The following is a 24,933-nucleotide window of genomic DNA, read 5'->3' on the forward strand; positions in this document are numbered from 1 at the left end:
AACTAAACTAAACGACATCCAAAAGCAAATAATCTAAATAGGCAGAATTATATATTAATTGACTGTCCTCCCACACTGTAATCAAGGGGCTTTGAAAAATCTTCTGCGATTTAAACGATTTTGTGATTCAGGAACTTCAACTTGTCACTTGGAAGGTTGTGGAGGAGCCGTTATAAGGATTGAAGATTGGCTTTAGAAATTGTAAGGTCTTAAAATGACCAAAATGGCGGATTCTGTATGTTCCAATCTCCACGGAATACGGGATGTGCCAGGACACCGTGACATTGCTGTGACCTCTTGGACCTTTGTTCCAGTACAACCTCAAAATAAAAACAAACAACAGTTAGAAATTGCAAATATGATCGATTCTTCCAAGTCCTGCCTTCACCTGCCGCCGTGAACCGTTCAACATGGGTTTGGTTTAGTTTAGTTTAGAGACACAGCGCGAAAAAGGCCCTTCGGCCCACCGGGTCCGCGCCGACCAGCGATCCCCGCACATTAACACCACCCTACACCCACTAGGAACAAAATATTTTGCATTTACCAAGCCAATTAACCTACAAACCTGTACGTCTTTGGTGTGTGGGAGGAAACCGAAGATCCCGGAGAAAGCCCACGCAGGTCACGGGGAGAACATGCAAACTCCGTACAGATAGAACTCGTAGTCGGGATTGAACCGGGGTCTCGGGTGCTGCATTCGCTGGAAGGCAGCAACTCTACCGCCGCGCCACTGTGATCGCCCCTCCCCCCCCCACCCCCACCCAGACCCCGTGGTCTCGAGATGGAAGATCAAACACTGAGGAGCTCAAGGAGCCATTCACTTGGTGGATTGGGAATCCTTGGACTTCCTTACCCTCTTTGGTGGTGAATCTGTGGAACTCATTGCCACAGAGGGCTGTGGAGGCCAAGTCAGTGGATATTTTTAATGCAGAGATAGACAAATTCTTGATTAAAACGGGTGTCAAGGGTTATGGGGAGAAGGCAGGAACATGGGATCAGGAGACAGAGATCAGCCATGATTGAATGGCGTAGACCCGATGGGCCGAATGGCCTAATTCTACCCCTATAACGTGTGAATGTGAACACAATAACAATGCACTTTCTATCATGGAGTAGAGCCTCTCCACCACTAGAGGCAGCACTGCTGCAAGACTGATTGATTGCGTATGGTAGTTGAATACTATAAATAAGTAATGCACTGTTTTAGAAGTTAATCAATAAGAAGATGCATTGACTTATTCTTGAGTCCTAATGGACTTAAAATACAAATGACTGGCACAGCAAATATTATTTCCATTTCGAACAAATACATTTTTGATCTATTTAAGGGAAAAAGCTGCTAATACCTGAGGTTGCAGTTAGAACAGACAGCACAGGAACAGGCCATTCAGCCCACAATATCTCTGCTGAACATGATACCGAATTATACTAATCTCAGCCTGCACCTGATCCATATCCCTCCATTCTCTGCATATCCTTTAACATCAAGGAGCTCGCTCTCAGGAGAGACCGAGTCGGGAGCTCCAAAACCGCACAACATTCGACTATTGAATGCAACATCTCCAAGTTTGCGGATGACACGAAGCTGGGGGGCAGTGTTAGCTGTGAGGAGGATGCTAGGAGGCTGCAAGGTGACTTGGATAGGCTGGGTGAGTGGGCAAATGCATGGCAGATGCAGTATAATGTGGATAAATGTGAGGTTATCCACTTTGGTGGCAAAAACAGGAAAGTAGGTTATTATCTGAATGGTGGCCGATTAGAAAAGGGGGAGATGCAACGAGACCTGGGTGTCATGGTACACCAGTCATTAAAAGTAGGCATGCAGGTGCAGCAGGCAGTGAAGAAGGCGAATTAGCATTCATAGCAAAAGGATTTGAGTATAGGAGCAGGGAGGTTCTACTGCAGTTGTACAGGGTCTTGGTGAGACCACACCTGTAGTATTGCGTACAGTTTTGGTCTCCTAATCTGAGGAAAGAAATTCTTGCCATAGAGGGAGTACAGAGAAGGTTCACCAGACTGATTCCTGGGATGTCAGGACTTTCATATGAAGAAAGACTGGATAGACTCGGTTTGTACGCGCTAGAATTTAGAAGATTGAGGGGGGATCTTATAGAAACTTACAAAATCCTTAAGGGGTTGGACAGGCTTGATGCAGGAAGATTGGTCCCGATGTTGGGGAAGTCCAGAACAAGGGGTCACAGTTTAAGGATAAGGGGGAAATCTTTTAGGACCGAGATGAGGAAAACCTTTTTCACACAGAGAGTGGTGAATCTCTGGAACTCTCTGCCGCAGAAGGTAGTTGAGGCCAGTTCATTGGCTATATTTAAGAGGGAGTTAGATGTGGCCCTTGTGGCTAAAGGGATCAGGGGGTATGGAGAAAAGGCAGGAACAGGATACTGAGTTGGATGATCAGCCATGATCATATTGAATGGCGGTGCAGGCTCGAAGGGCCGAATGGCCTACTCCTGCACCTAATTTTCTATGTTTCTATGTTTCTATTCCCGATCCCGGGGTAGATCGCCCGGCGCACGGGAGCTGAAATCCCCCCCACCAATGCAGGAGCTTGATCGCCCAGACGGGGTGGCCCGCCATGCCTACGTAAAAGTCTTAAATGATACACTATTGTATCGACCTCCACCACCTCCCCTGGCAGAGAGTTCCAGGCACCCACCGCCCTCGGTGTAAATATGATTGGTGTCGAGGCAACAACCTTTCTCTCAACATCAGCGGGACAAAGGAGATTGCGGTCGACTTCAGGAAGTGAAGCGGTGCACATACCCCGGTTTGCATTGATGGCACCAAAGTAGAAATTATTGAACGCTTCCTACGTTGATTGAAACTTCCTGGGAGTCAAAACCACCACCAACTTCTCCTGGACCATCCACGTTGAAGAACAGCCAGGAAAGCACACCCTCGCCTCTACTTCCTTAGAAGGCTTAGGAGGTTTGGCATGACCCCAATAAGATCATCTCTGACCCCTTTCACCATTCAGGAAGTCCAGAGGCGGCACGCACACCCCCATCCACATTAACGGGACGGAGGTGGAACGTGTTTCTAGCTTCAGGTTCCTGGGTGTTAACATCTCCGATGACCTCTCTTGGACCCACAATACCTCTACTCTGATCAAGAAGGCTCACCAGCGTCTCTTCTTCCTGAGGAGACTTATGAAGGTCCATCTGTCTCCTCAGATCCTGGTGAACTTCTACCGCTGCACCATCGAGAGCATCCTTACCAACTGCATCACAGTATGGTATGGCAACTGCTCTGTCTCCGATCAGAAGGCATTGCAGAGGGTGGTGAAAATTGCCCAACGCATCACCGATTCCTCGCTCCCCTCCATTGAGTCTGTCCAAAGCAAGCGCTGTCTGCGGAGGGCGCTCAGCATCGCCAAGGACTGCTCTCACCCCAACCATGGACTGTTTACCCTCCTACCATCCGGGAGGCGCTACAGGTCTCTCCGTTGCCGGACCAGCAGGTCCAGGAACAGCTTCTTCCCGGTGGCTGTCACTCTACTCAACAACGTACCTCAGCCTCCCTTTGATCTGGTATTCGGTTGGTTCACATGCTTGATCAATGGTGTTTTATCATTAATGTTTTATTATTATTATTAATGTTTAGTGTTTTCCCGAGTCATTCGTAACTGTTACTGTATGTCATGTTGTTACTTGTGGGCGGAGCACCAAGGCAAATTCCTTGTATGTGAATACTTGGCCAATAAACTTACTTACTTACTCTCACCATCTTCTACAGATGCGCTGTGGAAAAGCATTTTATCGGGATGCATCACAGCACAGTTTGGGAACGGCGCCATCCCAAGGCCGCAGGAAATTGAAGAGAATTGTGGACGTAGCCGGACCATCACACAAACCAACCTCCCTTCCATTGACCCCATTCACACCTCACGCTGCCTCGGCAAGGCCAGCAGCATCATCAAGGACAAGTCGCACATTGGCCACTCCCTCTTCTCCCCTCTCCCATCAGGCAAGAGGTACGGAAGTGTGAAAACGCACACCTTCAGATTCAGGGACAACCTCTTCCCTGCTGTTTTACTGGCAATTGAACAATTCTACCAACAACTAGTTTTCTCCGAGATCTTCGGTTTCCTCTTACACTCCAAAAGTACATGTCCAGGTGTGGTACGGTACAGTGGAGGGTTCTACCCGAGCCAGGCCTGGTGTGTGCCCGGGTGTTAAATACGCCCTGTCTGTCCCTAGTTTGTGTGTAGGGTAGTATCCTCAATAAGGATTTAATGTGCTGGGATCATGTTTGGACGATGGTGGTGCGCATCTCAGTGTACCGAAGGGCCTGAATTTATCTGTAAAAAAAAAAAAAAACTAAACTATAAAAATGGACTCTTAACATGTTTTAACAACTGCGCCTGTTTATCTCTAAACTTAACTATAAAAATGACTCTAACATTTTTAACAACTGTGAACTAGAAGGGTACGAGAACACACAGTGGCGTGGCGGAAGAACCGCTGTCTCACTGCGCCTGAGGCCCAGGTTCGATCCTGACCGCGGGTGCAGGGCATAATATGCCATTGAGTCATAGAGTGATACAGTGCGGAAACAGGCCTTTCGGCCCAACTCTCCCACACCGGCCAACAATGTCCCAGCTACCCTAGTCCCACTTGCCTGCGCTTGGTCTATAACCCTCCAATCTGTCCTATTCATGTACCTGTCCAACTGTTTCTTAAATGATGGGATAGTCCCAGACTCAACTGTATCCTCTGGCAGCTTGTTCCATACACCCACCACCCTCTGTGTGAAAAAGTTACCCCTCGGATTCCTATTCAATCTTTTCCCCTTCACCTTGAACCTCTGTCCTCTGCTCCTCGATTCACCTACTCTGGGCAAGAGACTCTGTGCATCTACGCGATCTATTCTTCTCATGATTTTATACACCTCGATAAAATCTCCCCTCATCCTCCTGCTCTCCAAGGAATAGAGACCCAGCCTACTCAACCCCTCGCTATAGCTCAGACCCTCTAGTCCTGGCAACATCCTCATAAGTCTTTCCCGAACCCCTTCAAGCTTGACAACATTTTTCCTATAACATGGTGCCACCGACAATAAAAGACTTACCGTGTGTCCCAGGAGGCATCATTGTACCGTACTGCCCATCTGCCAGCCACATGGTCAGATTTCTCGACTGTCAGAAATGTTCCACCAGCCTAAAGCGGACGTGGGATAACGCAAATGTATATCAAAATTAAGGAAACTTATCAGTAAACGTAGCAGCAAAGAACTTAGATTTAGCTCTTAAGGCTAACGGAATCAAGGGATATGGGGGGGAAAAGCAGGAACGGGGTACTGATTGTGGATGATCAGCCATGATCATATTGAATAGCAGTGCTGGCTCGAAGGGCTGAAGGGCCTACTCCTCCACCTATTTTCTATGTATCTACATTTCTATGAACTGCTGATGCTGGTTAATGCACAAAAGGACACAAAGTCTGTAGGAGGGAACCGCAGATGCTGGTTTAAACTGAAGATAGACACGAAAAGCTGGAGTAACTCGGCGGGACAGGCAGCATCTGTGGAAAGAAGGAATGGGTGACGTTTCCGGTCTGAAGAAAGGTCTCGACACGAAACGTCACCCATTCCCCTTCTCTCCAAAGGACACCAAGTGCTGGAGTAACTCAGCAAGACAGGCAGCATCTCTGGAGAACATCAGTCGGTGACGTTTTGGGGTCGAGACCCTCCGTCAGACTTCATAAACTTGTCTGAGCGAATAAATGTAATTGGGCAACAGTTTGACGGTTGTATCTAAATGACATTGGAATTCCAATCATTCATATTGCCGTTCCTCATCATCTCCAATGTCTTTCATACTCTGTCTGTCAACTGAAGGCTGATCCACTAATCTGTGTCCAAAATGTCGCCTGTCCATTACTCCAGCCACTGAGTTCCTCCAGCGCTTTGTGCTTTTCTGAAGATTCCAGCATCTGCAGTTCCTTGTGTCCCCGACAATCTGTCTCCGTATCCCACTTATACAGATGCGCGGTAGAAAGCATTTTTCTCGGGATGCATCACAGCGCGGTTTGGGAACGGCTCCATCCAGGACCGCAAGAAATTGCCACGAATTGCGGACGCAGCCCAGACCATCGCGCATACCAACGTCCCTTCCATTGACTACATTTATACCTCACGCTGCCTCGGCAAGGCCAGCAGCATAATCGCACCCTGGCCACTCCCTCTTCCCCCCTTCTCCCATCAGGCAAACGTGTGAAAACGCACACCTCCAGATTCAGGGACAGTTTCTTCCCAGCTGTTATCAGGCAACTGAACCATCCCACCACAACCAGAGAGCAGTGTTGAACTATTATCTACCTCTGTGATGACCATCGGACTATCCTTGATCAGACTTTGCTGACATTACGTTATTCCCTTATCATGTATCTTTACGCTGTAAATTGATTAATTATAATGACGTATTGTCTTTCTGCTGACTGGTTAGCACGCAACAAAAAGCTTTTCACTGTACCTCGGTACAGGTGACAATAAACTAAACTGAAAATGAAACTCTTCTCCACTGTCTAATATATTGGTCATAGTTGGTAATTTAATGCACTTTATCGCTAAACCTAATCAATGATTCACAAGCGGTTACCTGAATCAGAGGGATTCAGAGCTATACCATTGTTCACCAGACTGATTCCTGGGATGTCAGGACTGTCTTATGAAGAAAGACTGGATAGACTTGGTTTATACTCTCTAGAATTTAGGAGATTGAGAGGGGATCTTATAGAAACTTACAAAATTCTTAAGGGGTTGGACAGGCTAGATGCAGGAAGATTGTTCCTGATGTTAGGGAAGTCCAGGACAAGGGGTCACAGCTTAAGGATAAGGGGGAAATCCTTTAAAACCGAGATGAGGAGAAACTTTTTTCACACAGAGAGTGGTGAATCTCTGGAACTCTCTGCCACAGAGGGTAGTTGAGGCCAGTTCATTGGTTATATTTAAGAGGGAGTTAGATGTGGCCCTTGTGGCTAAAGGGATCAGAGGGTATGGAGAGAAGGCAGGTACGGGATACTGAGTTGGTTGATCAGCCATGATCATATTGAATGGCGGTGCAGGCTCGAAGGGCCGAATGGCCTACTCCTGCACCTAATTTCTATGTTTCTATGTTTCTATACGCTGTAAATGGATTAATTATAATGACGTATTGTCTTTCTGCTGACTGGTTAGCACGCAACAAAAAGCTTTTCACTGTACCTCGGTACAGGTGACAATAAACTAAACTGAAAATGAAACTCTTCTCCACTGTCTAATATATTGGTCATAGTTGGTAATTTAACGCACTTTATCGCTAAACCTAATCAATGATTCACAAGCGGTTACCTGAATCAGAGGGATTCAGAGCTATACCATAGTCTTTCTGTTGCCGATTTGTCCAAACAGGTCTGTAGGTGCTAAAGAGCTCTCTGGCCTAATCCATATCCCAAAGATGTGGGGGTTGGTACGTTAATTTCAGTTTAGACACACCGCGTGGAGACAGGCCCTTCAGCCCACCGGATCCATACTGGCCATTGATCACCCTTTTGCACCAGTTCCACGTTGTCCCAGTTTTGTCTTCACGCCCTACACATTGGGGGGAATTTACAGAGGGGCCATTTAACCCACACACCCGCACGCCTTTGGGATGTGGGAGGAAACCGGAGCACCTGGAGGAAACCCACGCGGTCAATGAGCACACGCAACACGGACAGCGCCCGAGGTCAGGATTGAAGCAGAGGACTTTAGAACAGCGAGGCAACAGTTTTACACTTTGGAGATAGAACGTGGAAACAGGCCCTTCGGCCCAAAGAGTCCGTGCCAACAAACAATTACCCCGTACACTAGCACTATCTACACACCGGGGACTATTTACACTTTACAGAAGCCAATTAACCTACAAACCTGTACGTCTTTGGGAGTGTGGGAGGAAACCGGATCACCCGGAGAAAATTCCCAAAGGGTCAAATTTCATGCTATACCTTTCAATCTATCAATTCAAACAATAACTTTTTTCCTTCACCATCACCACCTGGTTAAGTGACGTACCATGAAACCAACCGAGTTCCTGGGATTGCCGCTAATAAAAGTCACTTCTGCAATATCTCCCTACAACAAATAGAGAGGTGGAAAGATAGTTAAACATTGCATCGAGAGCACACGGGTTTTACAAGGCAATTCTTGCAATATTTCCCCCCAAAATTGTTGGCACTTTGGTCAGTAATTTCAAGACTGAGCCGCTTGTTAAAACCAGAAGCATGGATCAACATTGCTGGCTTACCGGCTTGTACGCAGCATGTGCATCTATAACTACATCACCAAACGTTGTGTTCTTCGGCTTCTTATCAACGGGGTTAGGAAGCAGCAAGGAGATCAGCTTCTTGTCCGGGAAATTGGGTGGTTCGGGGCCTTTGGGCAACTGATCAACAGAATTCTAGAGCATTGGAAAATGGATACATGTTACCTTGCTTTCTCCTCTCTCTGTCCCTCCCTTATCCAAGTTCTCCGACCAGTTTCACTGTCCTTCTGATTAATTTTCCTGATCGGATGCCACCTCATCTCCTTCCCCGCAGCTAGCAATGAGCCATTCCACATTCCCTTAACATCTTCTGCTTTGATCTGTCATTTTCACACCTTACCCCTCCACATGTCTGGACTCCCTCTCCCCTGACTCTCAGTCTGAAGAAGCTATTGTAACAGCTATTCTAACTGTATATATCAAAGAGTATATCAACTCTAAACTAAACTAAGACTTCTGTATGAAATAGTTTAGTTCAGAGATACAGCGCGGTAACGGGCCCTGCGACCCACCAGGTCCGCGCCGACCAGCGATGCCCGCACATTAACGCTATCCTACACACACCAAGGGACAATTTTTACATTTATTATGCCAATTGACCTACAAACCTGTGCGGCTTTGGAGTGTGGGAGGAAACCGAAGATTTCAGAGGAAAGCCACGAGATATAACCATATAACCATATAACAATTACAGCACGGAAACAGGCCATCTCGACCCTTCTAGTCCATGCCGAACACGTATTCTCCCCTAGTCCCATACACATGCGCTCAGACCATAACCCTCCATATCTTTCCCGTCCATATAACTATCCAATTTATTTTTAAATGATAAAAACGAACCTGCCTCCACCACCTTCACTGGAAGCTCATTCCACACAGCCACCACTCTCTGAGTAAAGAAGTTCCCCCTCATGTTACCCCTAAACTTCTGTCCCTTAATTCTCAAGTCATGTCCCCTTGTTTGAATCTTCCCTATTCAGTCAAAGGGAAAAGCTATGTCCACATCAACTCTGTCTATCCCTCTCATCATTTTAAAGACCCCCCTTAGCCTTCTGCGCTCCAAAGAATAAAACCCTAACTTGTTCAACCTTTCTCTGTAACTTAGTTGCTGAAACCCAGGCAACATCCTAGTAACGGGGAGAACGTGCAAACCCCGTACAGACAGCACCTGTCGTTGGGATGGAACCGGAGTTTCGGGAGCTGAATGCGCTGTAAGGCAGCAACACTACCGCTGCGCCACTCTGCCGCCATTAGAACCTATAGTGGAAACTAAAGCTCTTGAAAGAGACTGAAGCGAACTTATTTGAGTGACAGTTTTACCTCATTGCAGGTTTAGCCTGGAGAAATTAGCTCCTGAGAGGGAACGCAATAAGCTTCAATACTGACCTCAGCTATGGCCTTAGCCAAGCCTCTGAACGACTGTATGTAAGCGGAGAGAGTGTGGGGACCGTATATGGTTGATGCCGCTTCATAGCGTTGAACCTGGGGGAGAAACAAGCGTGATTGTGTAATGGTGACACTCAAATTACCAAAGAGCAGATCATCAAAACAAAAAATCATCACACAAACCAACCTCCCTTCCATTGACTCCATCTACACCTCACGCTGCCTCGGCAAGGCCAGCAGCATCATCAAGGATGAGTCGCACCCCGGCCACTCCCTCTTCCCCCCTCTCCCATCGGGCAAAAGGTACAGAAGTGTGAAGACGCACACCTCCAGATTCAGGGACAGTTTCTTCCCAGCTGTTATCAGGCAACTGAACCATCCTATCACAACCAGAGAGCAGTGTTGAACGACTATCTACCTCTTTGGTGACCCTCGGGACTATCCTTGATCGGACTTTACTGGTTTTACCTTGCGCTAAACGTTATTCCCTTATCATGTATTTATTCACTGTCAATGGCTCGAACTGCAGCTGCTTGTGAACACTGAAGATGGACGCAAAATGCTGGAGTAACTCATCAGGGCAGGCAGCATCTCTGGAGTGAAGGAATGGGTGGCGTTTCGGGTCAAGACCACTCCTCAGACTATACATACTGTAAATACAATCAAGTCAACCTCAAATACAAGACACAGTGCATAGGGGAAGGCTGTAGAGAGTTAATGGCAAATTGTAAGTTATCGGGTAAAGAGATTTAATAAAAGACTGTGTACGAAGGATCTTCAGATGCTGGTTTACACAGAAGATAACACACAAACTGCTGGAGTAACTCAGCAGGACTAGCAGCATCTCTGGAGAAGAAGGAATGGGTCACCCAATCCTCTCTGGTGAAGAGTGTAACAGCTATAAGGTAACGCCAGCGATTCATTTATCGAAGAGACTTGCGCAATCTAATTATAACATGGTTTAGTTTAGTGTAGATATACAGAGTGGAAACGGGCCCATTGGCCCACCCAGTCCATGCCGACCTAGATCAAACTAGTTCTATCTTATCCCACTGTCTCATCCACTCCCTACACATTAGGGGGTAATTTACAGAGGGCCAATTAACCTACAAACCCGCACGTCTGTGGGATGGGGAGGAAACGGAGCACCCGGAGGAAGCTCGTGCGATCGCACGGAGAACGTGCAAACTCCACACGGACAGCAGCCGAAGTCAGGGTCGAACCCGGGTCTCCGGCGCTGTGAGGCAGCAGCTCTACCAGCTGCACCACCGTGCTGCCCTCGTGACATGAGCTAAACAGTTCTCTTGATCATAGACAATGATTCAATTCAATGATTCATTCTCGTCACATTTCCATATAACAATTACAGCACAGAAACAGGCCATCTCGGCCCTACAAGTCCGTGCCGAACAACTTTTTACCCTTAGTCCCACCTGCCTGCACTCATACCATAACCCTCCATTCCCTTCTCATCCATATGCCTATCCAATTTATTTTTAAATGATACCAACGAACCTGCCGCCACCACTTCCACTGGAAGCTCATTCCACACCGCTACCACTCTCTGAGTAAAGAAGTTTCCCCTCATGTTACCCCTAAACATCTGTCCCTTAATTCTGAAGTCATGTCCTCTTGTTTGAATCTTCCCTATTCTCAAAGGGAAAAGCTTGTCCACATCAACTCTATCCCTCTCATCATTTTAAAGACCTCTATCAAATCCCCCCTTAACCTTCTGCACTCCAGAGAATAAAGACCTAACTTATTCAACCTATCTCTGTAACTTAGTTGTTGAAACCCAGGCAACATTCTAGTAAATCTCCTCTGTACTCTCTCTATTTTGTTCACATCCTTCCTATAATTGGGCGACCAAAATTGTACACCATACTCCAGATTTGGTCTCACCAATGCCTTGTACAATTTTAACATTACATCCCAGCTTCTATACTCAATGCTCTGATTTATAAAGGCTAGCATACCAAAAGCTTTCTTTACCACCCTATCTATATGAGATTCCACCTTCAAGGAACTATGCACGGTTATTCCCAGATCCCTCTGTTCAACTGTATTCTTCAATTCCCTACCATTTACCATGTACGTCCTATTTTGATTTGTCCTGCCAAGGTGTAGCACCTCACATTTATCAGCATTAAACTCCATCTGCCATCTTTCAGCCCATTTTTCCAAATGGCCTAAATCACTCTGTAGACTTTGGAAATCCTCTTCATGTACCTAGGTGGCGTCAAACAAAATCGCCATGTTTCTAGCGTCGATAAATTTACAAAATTACAGTCATGTTGGTCGTTCTTAGTTCTCGGGGGAGAACTCTTTAATGAGTTTCTTTAAAAGTTACTTATTAAGGCAGCACGGTGGCCCAGCGGTAAAGCTGCTGCCTTACGGTGCTTACAGCGCCGGAGACCCAGGTTCGATCCCGACTGCGGGTGCCGTCTGTACAGAGTTTGTACGTTCTCCCTGTGACCTGCGTGGGTTTTCTCTGACATCTTCGGTTTCCTCCCACACTCCAAAGACGTACATGGTTGTAGGTTAATTGGCTTGGTGGAATTGTAAATTGTCTCTAGTGTGTGTAGGATAGTGTTAGTGTGCGGGGATCGCTGGTCGGCGTAGACTCGGTGGGCCGAAGGGCCTGTTTACACACTCTATATCTCAACTAAACTAAAGTAATAAATAGTCATTCATAAAAAGGCACATTTCACATTTGAGAACAGTGCCAATCATTACATAGCAGGAGGAGTGAGATCAGATCACATCAAGGCATTAGCCTCAAGTCCTCTCCGCCAAGGCCTTGAAGTGTGAATTCACAGATATCCTGCCAGATATTCTTGGTGAAGTCTGTCAGTTTCTGGTGTGGCCACCAGGTGGAGCTCTGTGCTCACCAATCCCTCCTGTGATAGACACAATATCCTGGAGCAACTCAGCGAGTCAGGCAGCATCTCTGGAGAGAAGGAATAGGTGACATTTCAGGCCTAGACCCTTCTTCAGACTTCAGGGTCTGAACCAGGGTCTTGACCCGGAACTTCAACTATTCCTTCTCTCCAGCGATGTTGCCTGACCCGCTAAGCTACTCCAGCATATTGTGTCTATCTTCAGTGTAAACCAGAATCTAAAGATCCTTCTAATACATTTGAACTTCCACAGCAAATACTTTGCCAAGGGAAGCTTTATGAAACCACCTAAAGGCACAACATTAGCCAAAGCCAACTGATACAAAACAAATACAGCTGAAAGGAGCGCTGAGAAGATTTACAAAGATGTTTTAAGTTCCGGTGATAGGTGCAGAATTAAGCCATTCGGCCCATCAAGTCTACACTGCCATTCAATCATGGCTGATCTATCTCTACCTCTTAACCCCATTCTCCTGCCTTCTCCGCATAAACCTGACACCCGTGCTAATTAAGAATCTATCTCAGTCTTAAAAATATCCATTGACTTGGCCTCCCCTGCCTTCTGTGGCAATGAATTCCACAGATTCACCAGCCTCTGACTAAAGAAATTCCTTCTCATCTCCCTCCTAAAAGAACATCTTTTAATTCTGGGGCTACAGTATGTCCTCTAGTTCTTGACTCTCCCACATCCTCTCCACATCTACTCTATCCAGGCCTTTCACTATTCGGCAAGTTTCAATGAGGTTCCCCCCCCTCATCCTTCTAAACTCCAGCGAGTACAGGCCCAGTGTCATCAAACGCTCATCGACTGCTAACCCACTCATTCCTCAAAACCCACTGGTCCATATGCAGGCACAAGGCACCGTGCAAAGTGTGTCGAGGCCCCCTAGTCACTGCTCCCATAGTTACCATCAGTGTATGAACAGATTGTGCAAGTCTCTTCAGCAAATGAATCACTGAAAGTAACTCAAAAACTCACTGCTAACTAACTCCTAACAAAATCCCTTCACCCAATAACTTGCATCCACCCTTTGAAGTATGATTCACCACTTAAGATCCTCTAGCCTTCCCCTCTGTGCTATCTATTGTATTAGAGTTTGACTTTCCCCAAAAAGAACCCACATGATAATATGTTACATGCTTCAGCAGGTCTTGAACCAAGGTTGCTAGGTGACGATGCTGGGCTATGCTATCAGATAAGGGCAGGCAAAGATGTATCAAGGTCAAGGGCCGTGTAAAGTTCACTTCGTAGACTCAAGGAACCATAGTGGTCTTTTTAGTTTAGAGATACAGCACAAAAATAGGCCCTTCGACTCACCGAGTCCGCACCGACCAGTGACAATTTACAATTTCACCGAAGCCTATTAGCCTACAAAGCTGCACGTCTTTGGAGTGTGGGAGGGAACCGAAGATCCCGGAGAAAACCCACACGTCACTATGACAACGTACAACCTCCGTACAGACAACAGCCGTGGTCAGGAGAAAGAAGAGGGGCCATCGAGATCATATTGAATAGTTGTGTTACTTTGACGGGGAATTTCACCGGCACCAAGTACACGTGGCAGTAATAAACCTTAACCTAAAGGGTGGCGCGGTAACACAGCGATAGAGCTACTGCCTTACAGCGCCAGAGACCCGGGTTCCATCCTGATCGTGCTGTCTGTACGGAGTTTGTACGTTCTCCTTGTGACCTGCGTGGGTTTTCTCCGAGATCTTCGGTTTCCTCCCACACAAAAGATGTACAGGTTTGTAGGTTAATTGGCTTGGGTAAAATTGTAAATTGTCATTCGGGAGGTGTAAGGACATAAGGTCATAAGTGACAGGAGCAGAATTACGCCATTCGGCCCATCTAGTCCACTCCGACATTCATCATCTCTCTCCTAACCCCATTCTCCTGCCTTTTCCCCCATAAACCCTTGACACCTGTACTAATCAAGAATCTATCTATCTCCGCCTTAAAAATATTAACTGACGGCCTCCACATCCTTCTGTGGCAAAGAATTCCACAGGTTCACCACCCTCTGATTAAAGAAACTCCACCTCATCTCCATTCTAAAGGAACGTCCTTTCATTCTGGGGCAATGTCCTCCGGTCCTAGACCCTCCCACTAGTGGAAACATCCTCTCCATGTCCACTCCATCCAAGCCTTTCATTTGGATACACTACCTTTAACAGGGTGGTGTTAATGTGTGGGGATCGCTGGTCGGCACGGACTCGGTGGGCCGAAGGGCCTGTTTCCGCACTGTATCCATCCTTAAACTAAACTAAACTATACTAAACATAAAACTTCATCCTGGCATGAATGACTGGGTGGGATTGTGTGTAAAGCCTTGCCTTCAACAGTGCAATGAGGTTGGGTGGAACACGTCATAGCAGTGGATCCACTGTATCTGTGAACTCTTGAAAACTTGGCTCTTTAAAGTAAAAAAAATAATTTCTGGAATTAGTCATGGATCCAAATCCAGCTGGAAAATCCAGTGCATTAGCAGCTCCACCTTTAAGAAGACTGCTGACAACGGAATTTTGGCAGCTGGTGAACAGATTGCAGGGAGTATTTTGAGCCGCTATACCCTTAAGACTGTTTTGCAGAACATCATGTAACATTCCTTCAACAATTTCTACAAAAACACGAACAAAAAGGAAAAGTATTAGCAGAGGAGCAGAAATTGGTCCTGTGCCCTCTGACTTGCTCCATCAATTCTGGAGTTTTAGTTCATTGTCACAAGTATCGAGGCATAGTGAAAAGCTTTTGTTGTGTGCTAACCAGTCAGCGGAAAGACAACACACGGCCACATGGATGCCAGAGGAGGTAGTTGAGGCAGGTACTATAACTGCATTTAAAATACACTTGGACAGGCACATGGATAGGAAAAGATGAGAGGGAAATGTCCTAATTTGAGGACGGACATCCTTGTGATTGAGGCAGTGCAGAGTAGGTTCACGAGATGGATCCCTGGGATGGCGGGCCTGTCATATGAAGAAAGATTGAAAAAACTAGGCTTGTATTCACTGGAGTTTAGAAGGATGAGGGGATATCTTATAGAAACATATACAATTATAAAAGTGTTTAAGAAGGAACTGCAGATGCTGGAAAATTGAAGGTACACAAAAAAGCTGGAGAAACTCAGCGGGTGCAGCAGCATCTATGGAGCGAAGGAAATAGGCAACGTTTCGGGCCGAACCCCTTCTAGGGGTTCGGCCCGAAACGTTGCCTATTTCTTCGCTCCATAGATGCTGCTGCACCCGCTGAGTTTCTCCAGTTTTTTTGTGTACCTACAATTATAAAAGGACTGGACAAGCTAGATGCAGGAAAAATGTCCCCAATGTTGGGCGAGTCCAGAACCAGGGGCCACAGTCTTAGAATAAAGGGGAGGTCATTTAAGACAGAGGTGAGAAAAAACTTTTTCACCCAGAGAGTTGTGAATGTATGGAATTCCCAGCCACAGAGGGCAGTGGAGTCCAAATCACTGGATGGATTTAAGAGAGAGTTAGATAGAGCTCTAGGGGCTAGTGAAGTCAAGGGGTATGGGGAGAAGGCAGGCACAGGTTATTGATAGGGGACGATCAGCCATGACCACAATGAATGGCGGTGCTGGCTCGAAGAGCCGAATGGCCTCCTCCTGCACCTATTTTCTATGTTTCTATGAATTGAGCCAAATGTGATCGGATAGGTCTAGTGTAGATAGGAAGATCGACACAAAGAGCTGGAGTAAGTCCGTGGGTCAAGCAGCATCTCTGGATAGAAGGAATGGGATAAACTACAGATGGTTGGTTAGCTAAAAATTTGAAAATTCAATGTTCATACAATTGAATTTTAAGCTACCCATGTGAGGTGCTGTTCCTCCAGTTTGCATATGGGCCTCACTCTGGCAATGGAAGAGGCCCAGGACAGATAGGTCTGTACAGGAACGGGAAGGGGAGTCAAAATGATTTGCAATCGGGAGATCCAGTAGAATAATTCAGATCTGCCAACAAGTTAAAGAAGACTGAAAGGTAAATGAAAATTGACAAAATCGCAGAATTCCATTGATACCAATTGCATTATAAAGGGGCTGTCCCACTTGGGCAACCTAATTGGTGAGTTTAGAAGAGTTTACAAAAATGACATGTTGAAGACCTCCTTCGACTATGTAGAAGACCTCTTTCCACCTCCTTCGACTATGTTGAAGACTAGCTTCAACTAGCTATGACTAGCTATAACTGGCTACGACTAACTTCGGGAAAATTGGACACCGAATAGCGGAGAGTGAAGACAACCTCCTTCGATCTCCTTCACCCTCCCTTCGACTATGCTGAAGACTGTTTACGACTACCTTCGACTACCCTCGATTACGTACAACTAACATGCCGACCTACTGCAACCTACTACAAATAAACTTGCGAATAAAAAAAGTATCAATTTTTTTCCATGGCAACATTTTTTTACTCGCTGGCATTTTTTAACATTTTGAAAAAAACGCCGCGACCTAGCTGAGGCCGCGAGTACGCAGAGACCACTGTCGAGCATGACGGAGAGTTACAAAGACCTCCTACGATCTCGTGTCGACCATGCTGTGAGTACGAGTCGAGGGCAAACTCGCGGATTAGGTCGCCCAAGTGGTACAGGCACTTAATGTATCATCATATCTATTAATAATCTATCATGTGAGATATGAAGTCTTTAATTACCTGGTATTCTTCATAAGTGGTGATATAATGTGTGTACACGTTACATAGGCCAGCAACCACCACATCGAAGTCTTTCAAAGATCCACTGGATTCAAGCTCCTGGGATGGAAAAAGATCGGCATTTGAAATAAAAGTTATTAATGCAATATTTTCACACCCAAATACGGATATGAAAATCTACTAATCATTAGTGTTGTTGCAGGCAATATCAATGATAGGTAATATTGTCAGATAATGTTACATGTAAGTTTTAGTTTAGGTTTTGAGCAGCGTGACAAAACAGGCCCTTCGGCCCACCGAGCCCGTGGTGATCAGCATTTCCTGCACGCTAACATTATCCTATACACACACACACACGGGACGATTTACAATTATACCAAGCCAATTAGTTCCGTTTTAGTTTATTGTCATGTGTACCATGTGTACCGTGAACAGCTTTTGTGCTTCTTTGACGTATGGGAGGAAACCTGAGCTCCCAGAGAAAACCCACAAGCAGACAAGAGTCAGGAGAGTTTTATTGTCACGTGTCCCAGATAGGATAATGAAATTCTTGCTTGCTGCAGCACAACAGAATATGTAAACATATTACAAAACGGAAGAAAAAAGTTCAGTGTGTCTATAGACCGTATATACACAGTAAATAAACAGATATAGTGCAAATAATAATAATAGACTGTTATTGTTCAGAGCTTATTTGATATTGCAGCTTCGACGGCGGTGTAGATGCTGGGACACCTACAAGGAGCGGGCGATGCCTTGCCGGGTCGCCTTGCGGTAAGCTCTGGGGCACTGTTACCGCCGACAGCACCGCAGAGCCTGGGATCCGAGATCGCCAGAGTCGGAGGTTCGGCCGGCGCGGCCTGTGAACTTTGGTCGTTGCAGTCTTCGCGTCGGGAAGCGGCCGCTTCAGTCCAGGCCGCTGATGGATGTTCACCGACGCCGATGATCCAGCTTCACGGCAAGAGGGCCTGAAGACACCGCCGCTGGCTGAGGAGGCCAGATATAGGCCCCGACCTCGGGTGGACTATGAGGGGGAGAACTGGTTATTTTTGGTGCCTTCCCTCACAGTGAATTCTGCTGTGGGGGGACGTTTCATGTTGATTTCTATAGTGTACTGTTTCTGTGTCTTTTTTCTTATTCTCTTTTTTCTCTTTTTTTGATTTGTATGGATTTATTGCATTGATCTGTTCAATTAATTTAATCAATCTCTGTAAAGCACTTTGGTTCAAATACTGGTTTTGTTGAAAAGTGCTATATAAATAAATAAATATTATTATTATTATTATTATTGTGTTTAATAGTCTGATGGCTGTGGGGAAGTAGCTGTTCCTGAACCTGGATGTTACAGATTTCAGGCTCCTGTACCTTCTTCCTGATGGCAGTGTTGAAATGAGTATGTGACCAGGATGGTGTGGGTCTTTGATGATGTTGGTTGCCTTTTTGAGGCAGCGACTTCACTAGATCCCTTCGACGATGGGGAGGTCAGTGATGGACTGGGCAGTGTTTACTACTTTTTCCGCTCCTGGGCGCACAAGTTGCCGAACCAAGCCACGATGCAACCAGTCACATTGCTCTCTACTGTGCACCTGTAGAAGTTCGAGAGAATCCTCCTTGACATCCCGACTCTCCGTAATCTTCTCAGGAAGTAGAGGCGCTGATGTGCCTTCTTTATAATTGGAATCAGTGTGCTGGGACCAGGAAAGATCTTCGGAAATGCGCACGCCCAGGAATTTGAAGTCTTTGACCCTTTCCACCCACCATAAGAAGCAGCCGTGGTCAGGATCAAACCCGGGTGTCTGGCACTGCAAGGCAGCAACTCTACCGCTGCGCCACCGTGCCACCCCAAGAAGATTTTAAATTCATTTCAAGGGCATCTTTGGCAGGGCCAGCACCTATTGTCCATTGCTAATACAGGTGCACAACCTTTTATCCGAAGATCCAAATAACGAAAACCTCCGAATAGCGGAAGGATTTTTTCAGTCCTTGAAGAAAGGTCCTTGAAAACGTTCACCGAGGGCGGCCCGCAGAGGTGACAGCGGAACCTCCGGTCGGTCCTCGAAGAAAGGGGAACTAAATCCCCATTCATAAAAGAGAAGGTGAGGGTATATTGCGCGGGAGGGTTAATAATTGACAATATGCTGCTGTCTGCCCGCTGAGTTAAAAAGTTCCCACGGTAGACTCACGATACACAGTGTATCGTGAGTCTTGCGTGGGAACTTTTTAACTCAGCGGGCAGGGAGCAGCAGATTGTCGCTCCCTTCAGTTTCACCCCACCTACACCCCTCTGCTTCCCGGCCATGTGTGTGACCCCTTCCAGTCACCGGAGACGTCAGGACCAACGGGACACCGACCCCCAGGCCCACTGCAAGCACGGAGATCCCAGAGATCCACAGCCAGCAGCAGCCCAGCCCCGTTCCAACTCCAGGCTAGCGGGAGACATCAGGACCACCAGAAGCCGCTCCCCGATGGGCCGCTACGGTGACAAGTGGCAGTTGGCCCACAGCCCGAGCTGGGCCCCCTCATCGGGACACCGACCCCCAGGCCCACTGCAAGCACGGAGATCCCAGATCAGCAACTCCAGCCCAGCCCCGCTCCAACTCCAGAGGAACACGCTCCCCGTAGGGGCAGAAGCTGATGGTGTGCAAGGTACGTCTTGTTCTTGGGGTCGCGCAGCTCGGGCTGTGGGCGAACTGCCACTTGTCGCCGTAGCGGCCCATCGGGGAGCAGATTCCTCTGGAGTTGGAGGGGGAGGGGGGTATTGTGCTGTTTGATCGCCCCCTGCTATCCCAGGGACAGGGAGACAGGACGTTCACCGAGGGCGGCCCGCAGAGGTGACAGCGGAACCTCCGGTCGGTCCTCGACGAAAGGGGAACTAAATCCCCATTCATAAAAGAGAAGGTGAGGGTACATTGTGCGGGAGAGTAGGAATCCCAAGACAAAGTTGAGTGAGCGTTCACCGAGGGTGGCCCGCAGAGGTGACAGCGGAACCTCCGGTCGGTCCTGGAAGAAAGGGGAACTAAATCCCCTTCATAAAAGAGAAGTGGAGGGTATATTGCCCGGGAGGGTATATCGCCTACCTGGAAGAAACCGGACATTTTTTCCAGGATGTCGTCTGCACACCAAAGCTCACGTTTGGCGCCAAACGCATGTCGCCTCTGCTGCACACGGATATAAGAGTGTGAAAATGTCGCCTTAGGCCGCCTAAGGGCATGTAGCCCCGCTAGGGTGACATGAGTGCGGGAGGTGATTCAATGCTGCGGTCACATTTACAGGAATTCATTCAACACACTGCATTTCATACAGACATTTATTCTGCAAGAAAAAACTACATTGAAGACTCAAACACGCGACCGAGGAACTGCCGGGATCAAGGCGCAAACTCGCGACCTTGCGGATATGAGCCGAGCACTCTACCACTGAGCCAGCCATTAAAATCTACGCTAAAAAATTTCCATTCCGAAGGCCGACAAATTCCGAATTACGAAAAGTGTCTGGTCCCAAGGCTGTCGGATAAAAGGTTGTGCACCTGTACCCACAAGAGGATTTGTTTGTGCTGCCATCTCGAAGCACTTCAGTCCATTCAGTGAAGGGTCTGTGTTGGGATTTACATTGAAGGAACAGCAAAGGTTTTCTAAGACCAAATGGTGATCAAATCCACACTGGAACAAATTAATCCATGCAGTGAAATAGAGAACTGCAGATGCTGGCTTACACCAAAGATAGACACAAAGTGCTGGAGTAACTCAGCGGGTCACGCAGCATCTCTGGAGAACATGGAAAGGTGTGTTTCTGTTCGGGACCCTTCTTCAGACTTCAGACCTTCTCGAATCTGAAGAACGGTCCCGACCCGAAACGTCAGCCATCTTTTTTCTCCCGAAATGCTGCCTGACCCGCTGAGTTGCACCAGCGCTTTGTGTCTGCTGTGGTATTATGCAATAATAGTGTAAGGCTGAGCAGAGGGGCACTAGGACCCTGTGTGCCAGAAGCCAGGCTCCAGTAACCGGATGTGCCTGGAACCCAGGGTGTGGGCAGTTAGAGAGAGGCCTGGGCTTACACGAGGCTGTTGCAGTTGCTGCTGTTATTGTACAGATTAAAGGTATACTCTGTTTACGTCGTGGTACGAGCCTTATTACAAGCATAACTCGACATGGTGCCAGAACTGGGAGACTTGTAAGCAAGAAAATAAATAAAGAAGAAGAGGACGGTGTATCGTTTTGGCGGGAAATAGGAGACGAGCTGGCAGATATGGCGCAACCTACACCAACTGCTACGTTCACAATACAACCTCCAGAGCCATTCGATTTTACCAAGCCTCAAGAATGGGAGCGTTGGATCAGGAGATTCGACCGCTTCAGGCTTGCAAGCAATTTAAACGCGACGTCGGCAGAAAACCAGGTGAACACGTTAGTGTATTGCATGGGCGATGAAGCAGATGATGTGCTAAAGGGGCTAACGCTAACTGCAGATGAGAGGAGGGTGTACACGGATGTCAAGGCAGGCTTTGATGCATTTTTTGTGCCTAAAAAGAATGTTATCTATGAAAGAGCCAAGTTCAATCAGCGTGTGCAACTGCCAGGAGAAACGGTGGATTCCTTCATCACTGCTCTATACGATTAGCCGAACACTGCAAATATGGACAGTTACAGAACGAGCTGATCCGCGACAGGTTAGTGGTCGGGCTGAGAAACGTCTCATTGTCCGAAAAGCTACAGCTAGACAGAGACCTAACCCTTGAAACTGCTATAACAAAGACAAGGCAGTCTGAAGAAGTTAGACGACAGCGGTTTGACTTAAGAGGAGAAAATAGCGGTGCTAGCAAGTGCTCAAATGTTGATGCTGTGCATGCTAAAAGCTACAGAAAACCCAAATTTCCCTCAAAGCCTCAGCCACAAGCACAAACACCAGGCAAAAATAAATTTAATACACAGCCACAGCCAGGTTCAAAGGCCTGCTATAGATGTGGAAAAATGCCCTCGCATGGAAAATTGGAATGCCCTGCTAAAGATGCTGCGTGTCACAACTGTGGCAAAAAGGGACATTATGGCAAAGTGTGCAGAAACGGTGCTAAATCTCTCAATGCTGTCACTACAGAGGAAGAAGAGAGCTTTTTCCTGGGATCCGTGGATGCTGGAAAAGACCCATGGACGGTGCAGCTACAAGTGAGACAAAAAAAAGTGTGCTTTAAAATAGATACTGGTGCTGATGTCACCGCCATGCCAGTGGAGGTGTACCATGACATTACAGGGGGGCATGATGTGAAGTGCCTGGCAGTGTCGACACGCCCATTGTTGGGGCCAGGGGGCAATGCACTCTCTGTCCTGGGCGTAGCCAGAGAAACACTGCGCAGAGGCAACAAGACAGCCATAGAGGACATTTATGTAGTAAAAGACCTCCACACTGCACTGTTGGGAAGACCTGCCATAGAAAGGCTTCAGCTTGTGTGCAGGGTTGACGGCATCACCTTGGAATCTGTGAGACAACAATATCCGAAGCTGTGTAGCGGCTTGGGTCTTGTTCGGAGGCCATACTCAATTAAATTGAAGCCAGAGGCTGTGCCCTTCTCTCTCCACACGCCACGCAGAGTCCCTCTGCCGCTTATGGGAAAAGTGAAGGAGGAGATAGACCGTATGGAGAAGATGGGCGTAATCACCAAGATTGAGGAGCCGACTGATTGGTGTGCCGGGATGGTGGTGGTGCCGAAAAAAACAGGTGATGTTCGCATTTGTGTGGACTTCACAATGATGAATGGATCAGTATGCAGAGAAAAGTTTATCCTACCTTCTGTCGAGCACACTCTGGGCATGCTAGCTGGGGCAACAGTATTCAGCAAATTAGATGCCAACATGGGCTTTTGGCAAGTACCATTGACAAAAGAGTCTGCCAAATACACCACCTTCATCACGCCTTTTGGGCGCTACTATTTTAACCGTCTACCCTTTGGCATAGCATCAGCCCCCGAGCACTTTCAAAGGATGATGATGACAGAAGTGACCGGTGGCCTGGAGGGGGTACTGTGTCATATGGATGACATCCTGGTCTGGGGACAGACGCAGGAGGAGCATGATGTGCGGCTACATGCGGTGCTAGAGAAGGCACAAAAGGCCGGCATTACGCTCAACATGGACAAATGTGAGCTCACACGCCACACAGTCAGATTCCTGGGTCATGTAATTTCAGCAGATGGAGTGAAGCCAGATCCAGAGAAGACGAGAGCAGTACAAGAGATGGATGCACCCAAAAATGTCAGCGAACTCAGGAGTTTTCTGGGCATGGTCAATCAGCTGGGCCGCTTCTTGCCTAACCTGGCTGAAAAAGGCAAAGTCCTATCAACACACAATGCACCTCGCTCTTATATCGTCCAGGTGCCTCAGGGCACACTGGGGAGGAACCGGCAGCACTTGGTGCCGCTGCAGACCAACAGTGAGGTAGTCGACGCGGATGAGCCACCGGTGGGAGAAGAGCCAGCTCCACCAGACCCAGCTCCACCAGTGACAGCATCACCCAGCGGAGAGGGCCCCACCACAGAGACTGTGCGGACTAGGTGTGGGAGAGAGGTTAGAAAGCCGCAGAGACTTGATTTGTGATTTATTGATCTGTTTTCTACAATAAAGAAAAAGAGAGAGTGAAATGTGATGTGAAAATGTTCTGTAAACCTGTTACATTTACCTGAAACCTGAAAGAATAGTTCACAGTATGGTAACGTGTAAGTTATTTTATTTCTATTTTGCATGCTTAGATCAGGGACAGGTCTTCCAGCAAAAGGGCAGAATAAACCCCTTAAGGCCTGCAGAGACAAAGGTAGTCCACCCTTTGTTCTCAAAGAAAGGGAGATGTGGTATTATGCAATAATAGTGTAAGACTGAGCAGAGGGGCACTAGGACCCTGTGTGCCAGAAGCCAGGCTCCAGTAACCGGATGTGCCTGGAACCCAGGGTGTGGGCAGTTAGAGAGAGGCCTGGGCTTACACGAGGCTGTTGCAGTTGCTGCTGTTATTGTACAGATTAAAGATATACTCTGTTTACGTCGTGGTACGAGCCTTATTACAAGCATAACTCGACATCTGCCAAAATGATTCATTTTGAATTTGGCCATCATCGCTCAAAACATTTCTGTGGAGGCAGTTTGTACAATTTACATTATGGGCTTCAATGTGGACATTGGCCATATTCAAACATATGAGGCGCGTTTGAAGGCTGTGGGCCTGTACTCCTTGGGAGTTTAGGATGAGGAGGGGGACCTCATTGAAACCTATCGGATAATGAAAGGCCCTGGATAGAGTGGATGTAGAAAGAATGTTTGCAGTAATGGGATAGTCTAGAACAGGAGGGCGCAGTCTCAGGATAAGAGGACGTACCTTCAAAATGGAGATGAGGAGGAATATATTTAGCCAGAGGGTGGTGAATCTGTGGGAGATCGGCAGGTTCTTGAAGAGGAAGGGCATGGAAGTTTACGTGGAGAAGGCAGGAGAGTGGGGTTGAGAGGGGAAAATAGATCAACCATGATTAGCTAGCGGAGTAGACATGATGGGATGAACGGCACTCTCTCGCAGTATTGGATAGAGCTGTTCCCAAACCTGGCTCTGATTATGTCAAAAGTGATAGGAGTAGACTTAGGCCATTCGGCCCATCAACTCTACTCCGCGCATTCAATCATGGCTGATCTATCTCTCCCTCCAAACCCCCAT

General features: G+C 47.2%; 1 protein-coding gene across 2 annotated transcripts in view; it reads right to left on the bottom strand.

Annotated features, from left to right (window-relative positions):
• The window catches only part of asah2 (N-acylsphingosine amidohydrolase 2), a 69,500-nt gene continuing 44,567 nt past the window's right edge, over positions 1 to 24,933 (bottom strand). For both annotated transcript variants that reach the window (XM_055647250.1, XM_055647249.1), the window contains 6 exons: positions 17,251 to 17,349; positions 9,683 to 9,778; positions 8,279 to 8,431; positions 8,047 to 8,106; positions 5,086 to 5,174; positions 1 to 320 (listed from right to left, as the gene is read on the bottom strand). In XM_055647250.1, the coding sequence (XP_055503225.1) occupies positions 137 to 320; positions 5,086 to 5,174; positions 8,047 to 8,106; positions 8,279 to 8,431; positions 9,683 to 9,778; positions 17,251 to 17,349 (681 nt within the window). In that variant the 3' untranslated portion in view covers positions 1 to 136. The remainder of the gene's footprint in view (positions 321 to 5,085; positions 5,175 to 8,046; positions 8,107 to 8,278; positions 8,432 to 9,682; positions 9,779 to 17,250; positions 17,350 to 24,933) is intronic.

The sequence above is a fragment of the Leucoraja erinacea genome, chromosome 15 (assembly GCF_028641065.1).
Source record: "Leucoraja erinacea ecotype New England chromosome 15, Leri_hhj_1, whole genome shotgun sequence".
In the NCBI taxonomy this organism is placed as follows: Eukaryota; Metazoa; Chordata; class Chondrichthyes; order Rajiformes; family Rajidae; genus Leucoraja; species Leucoraja erinaceus.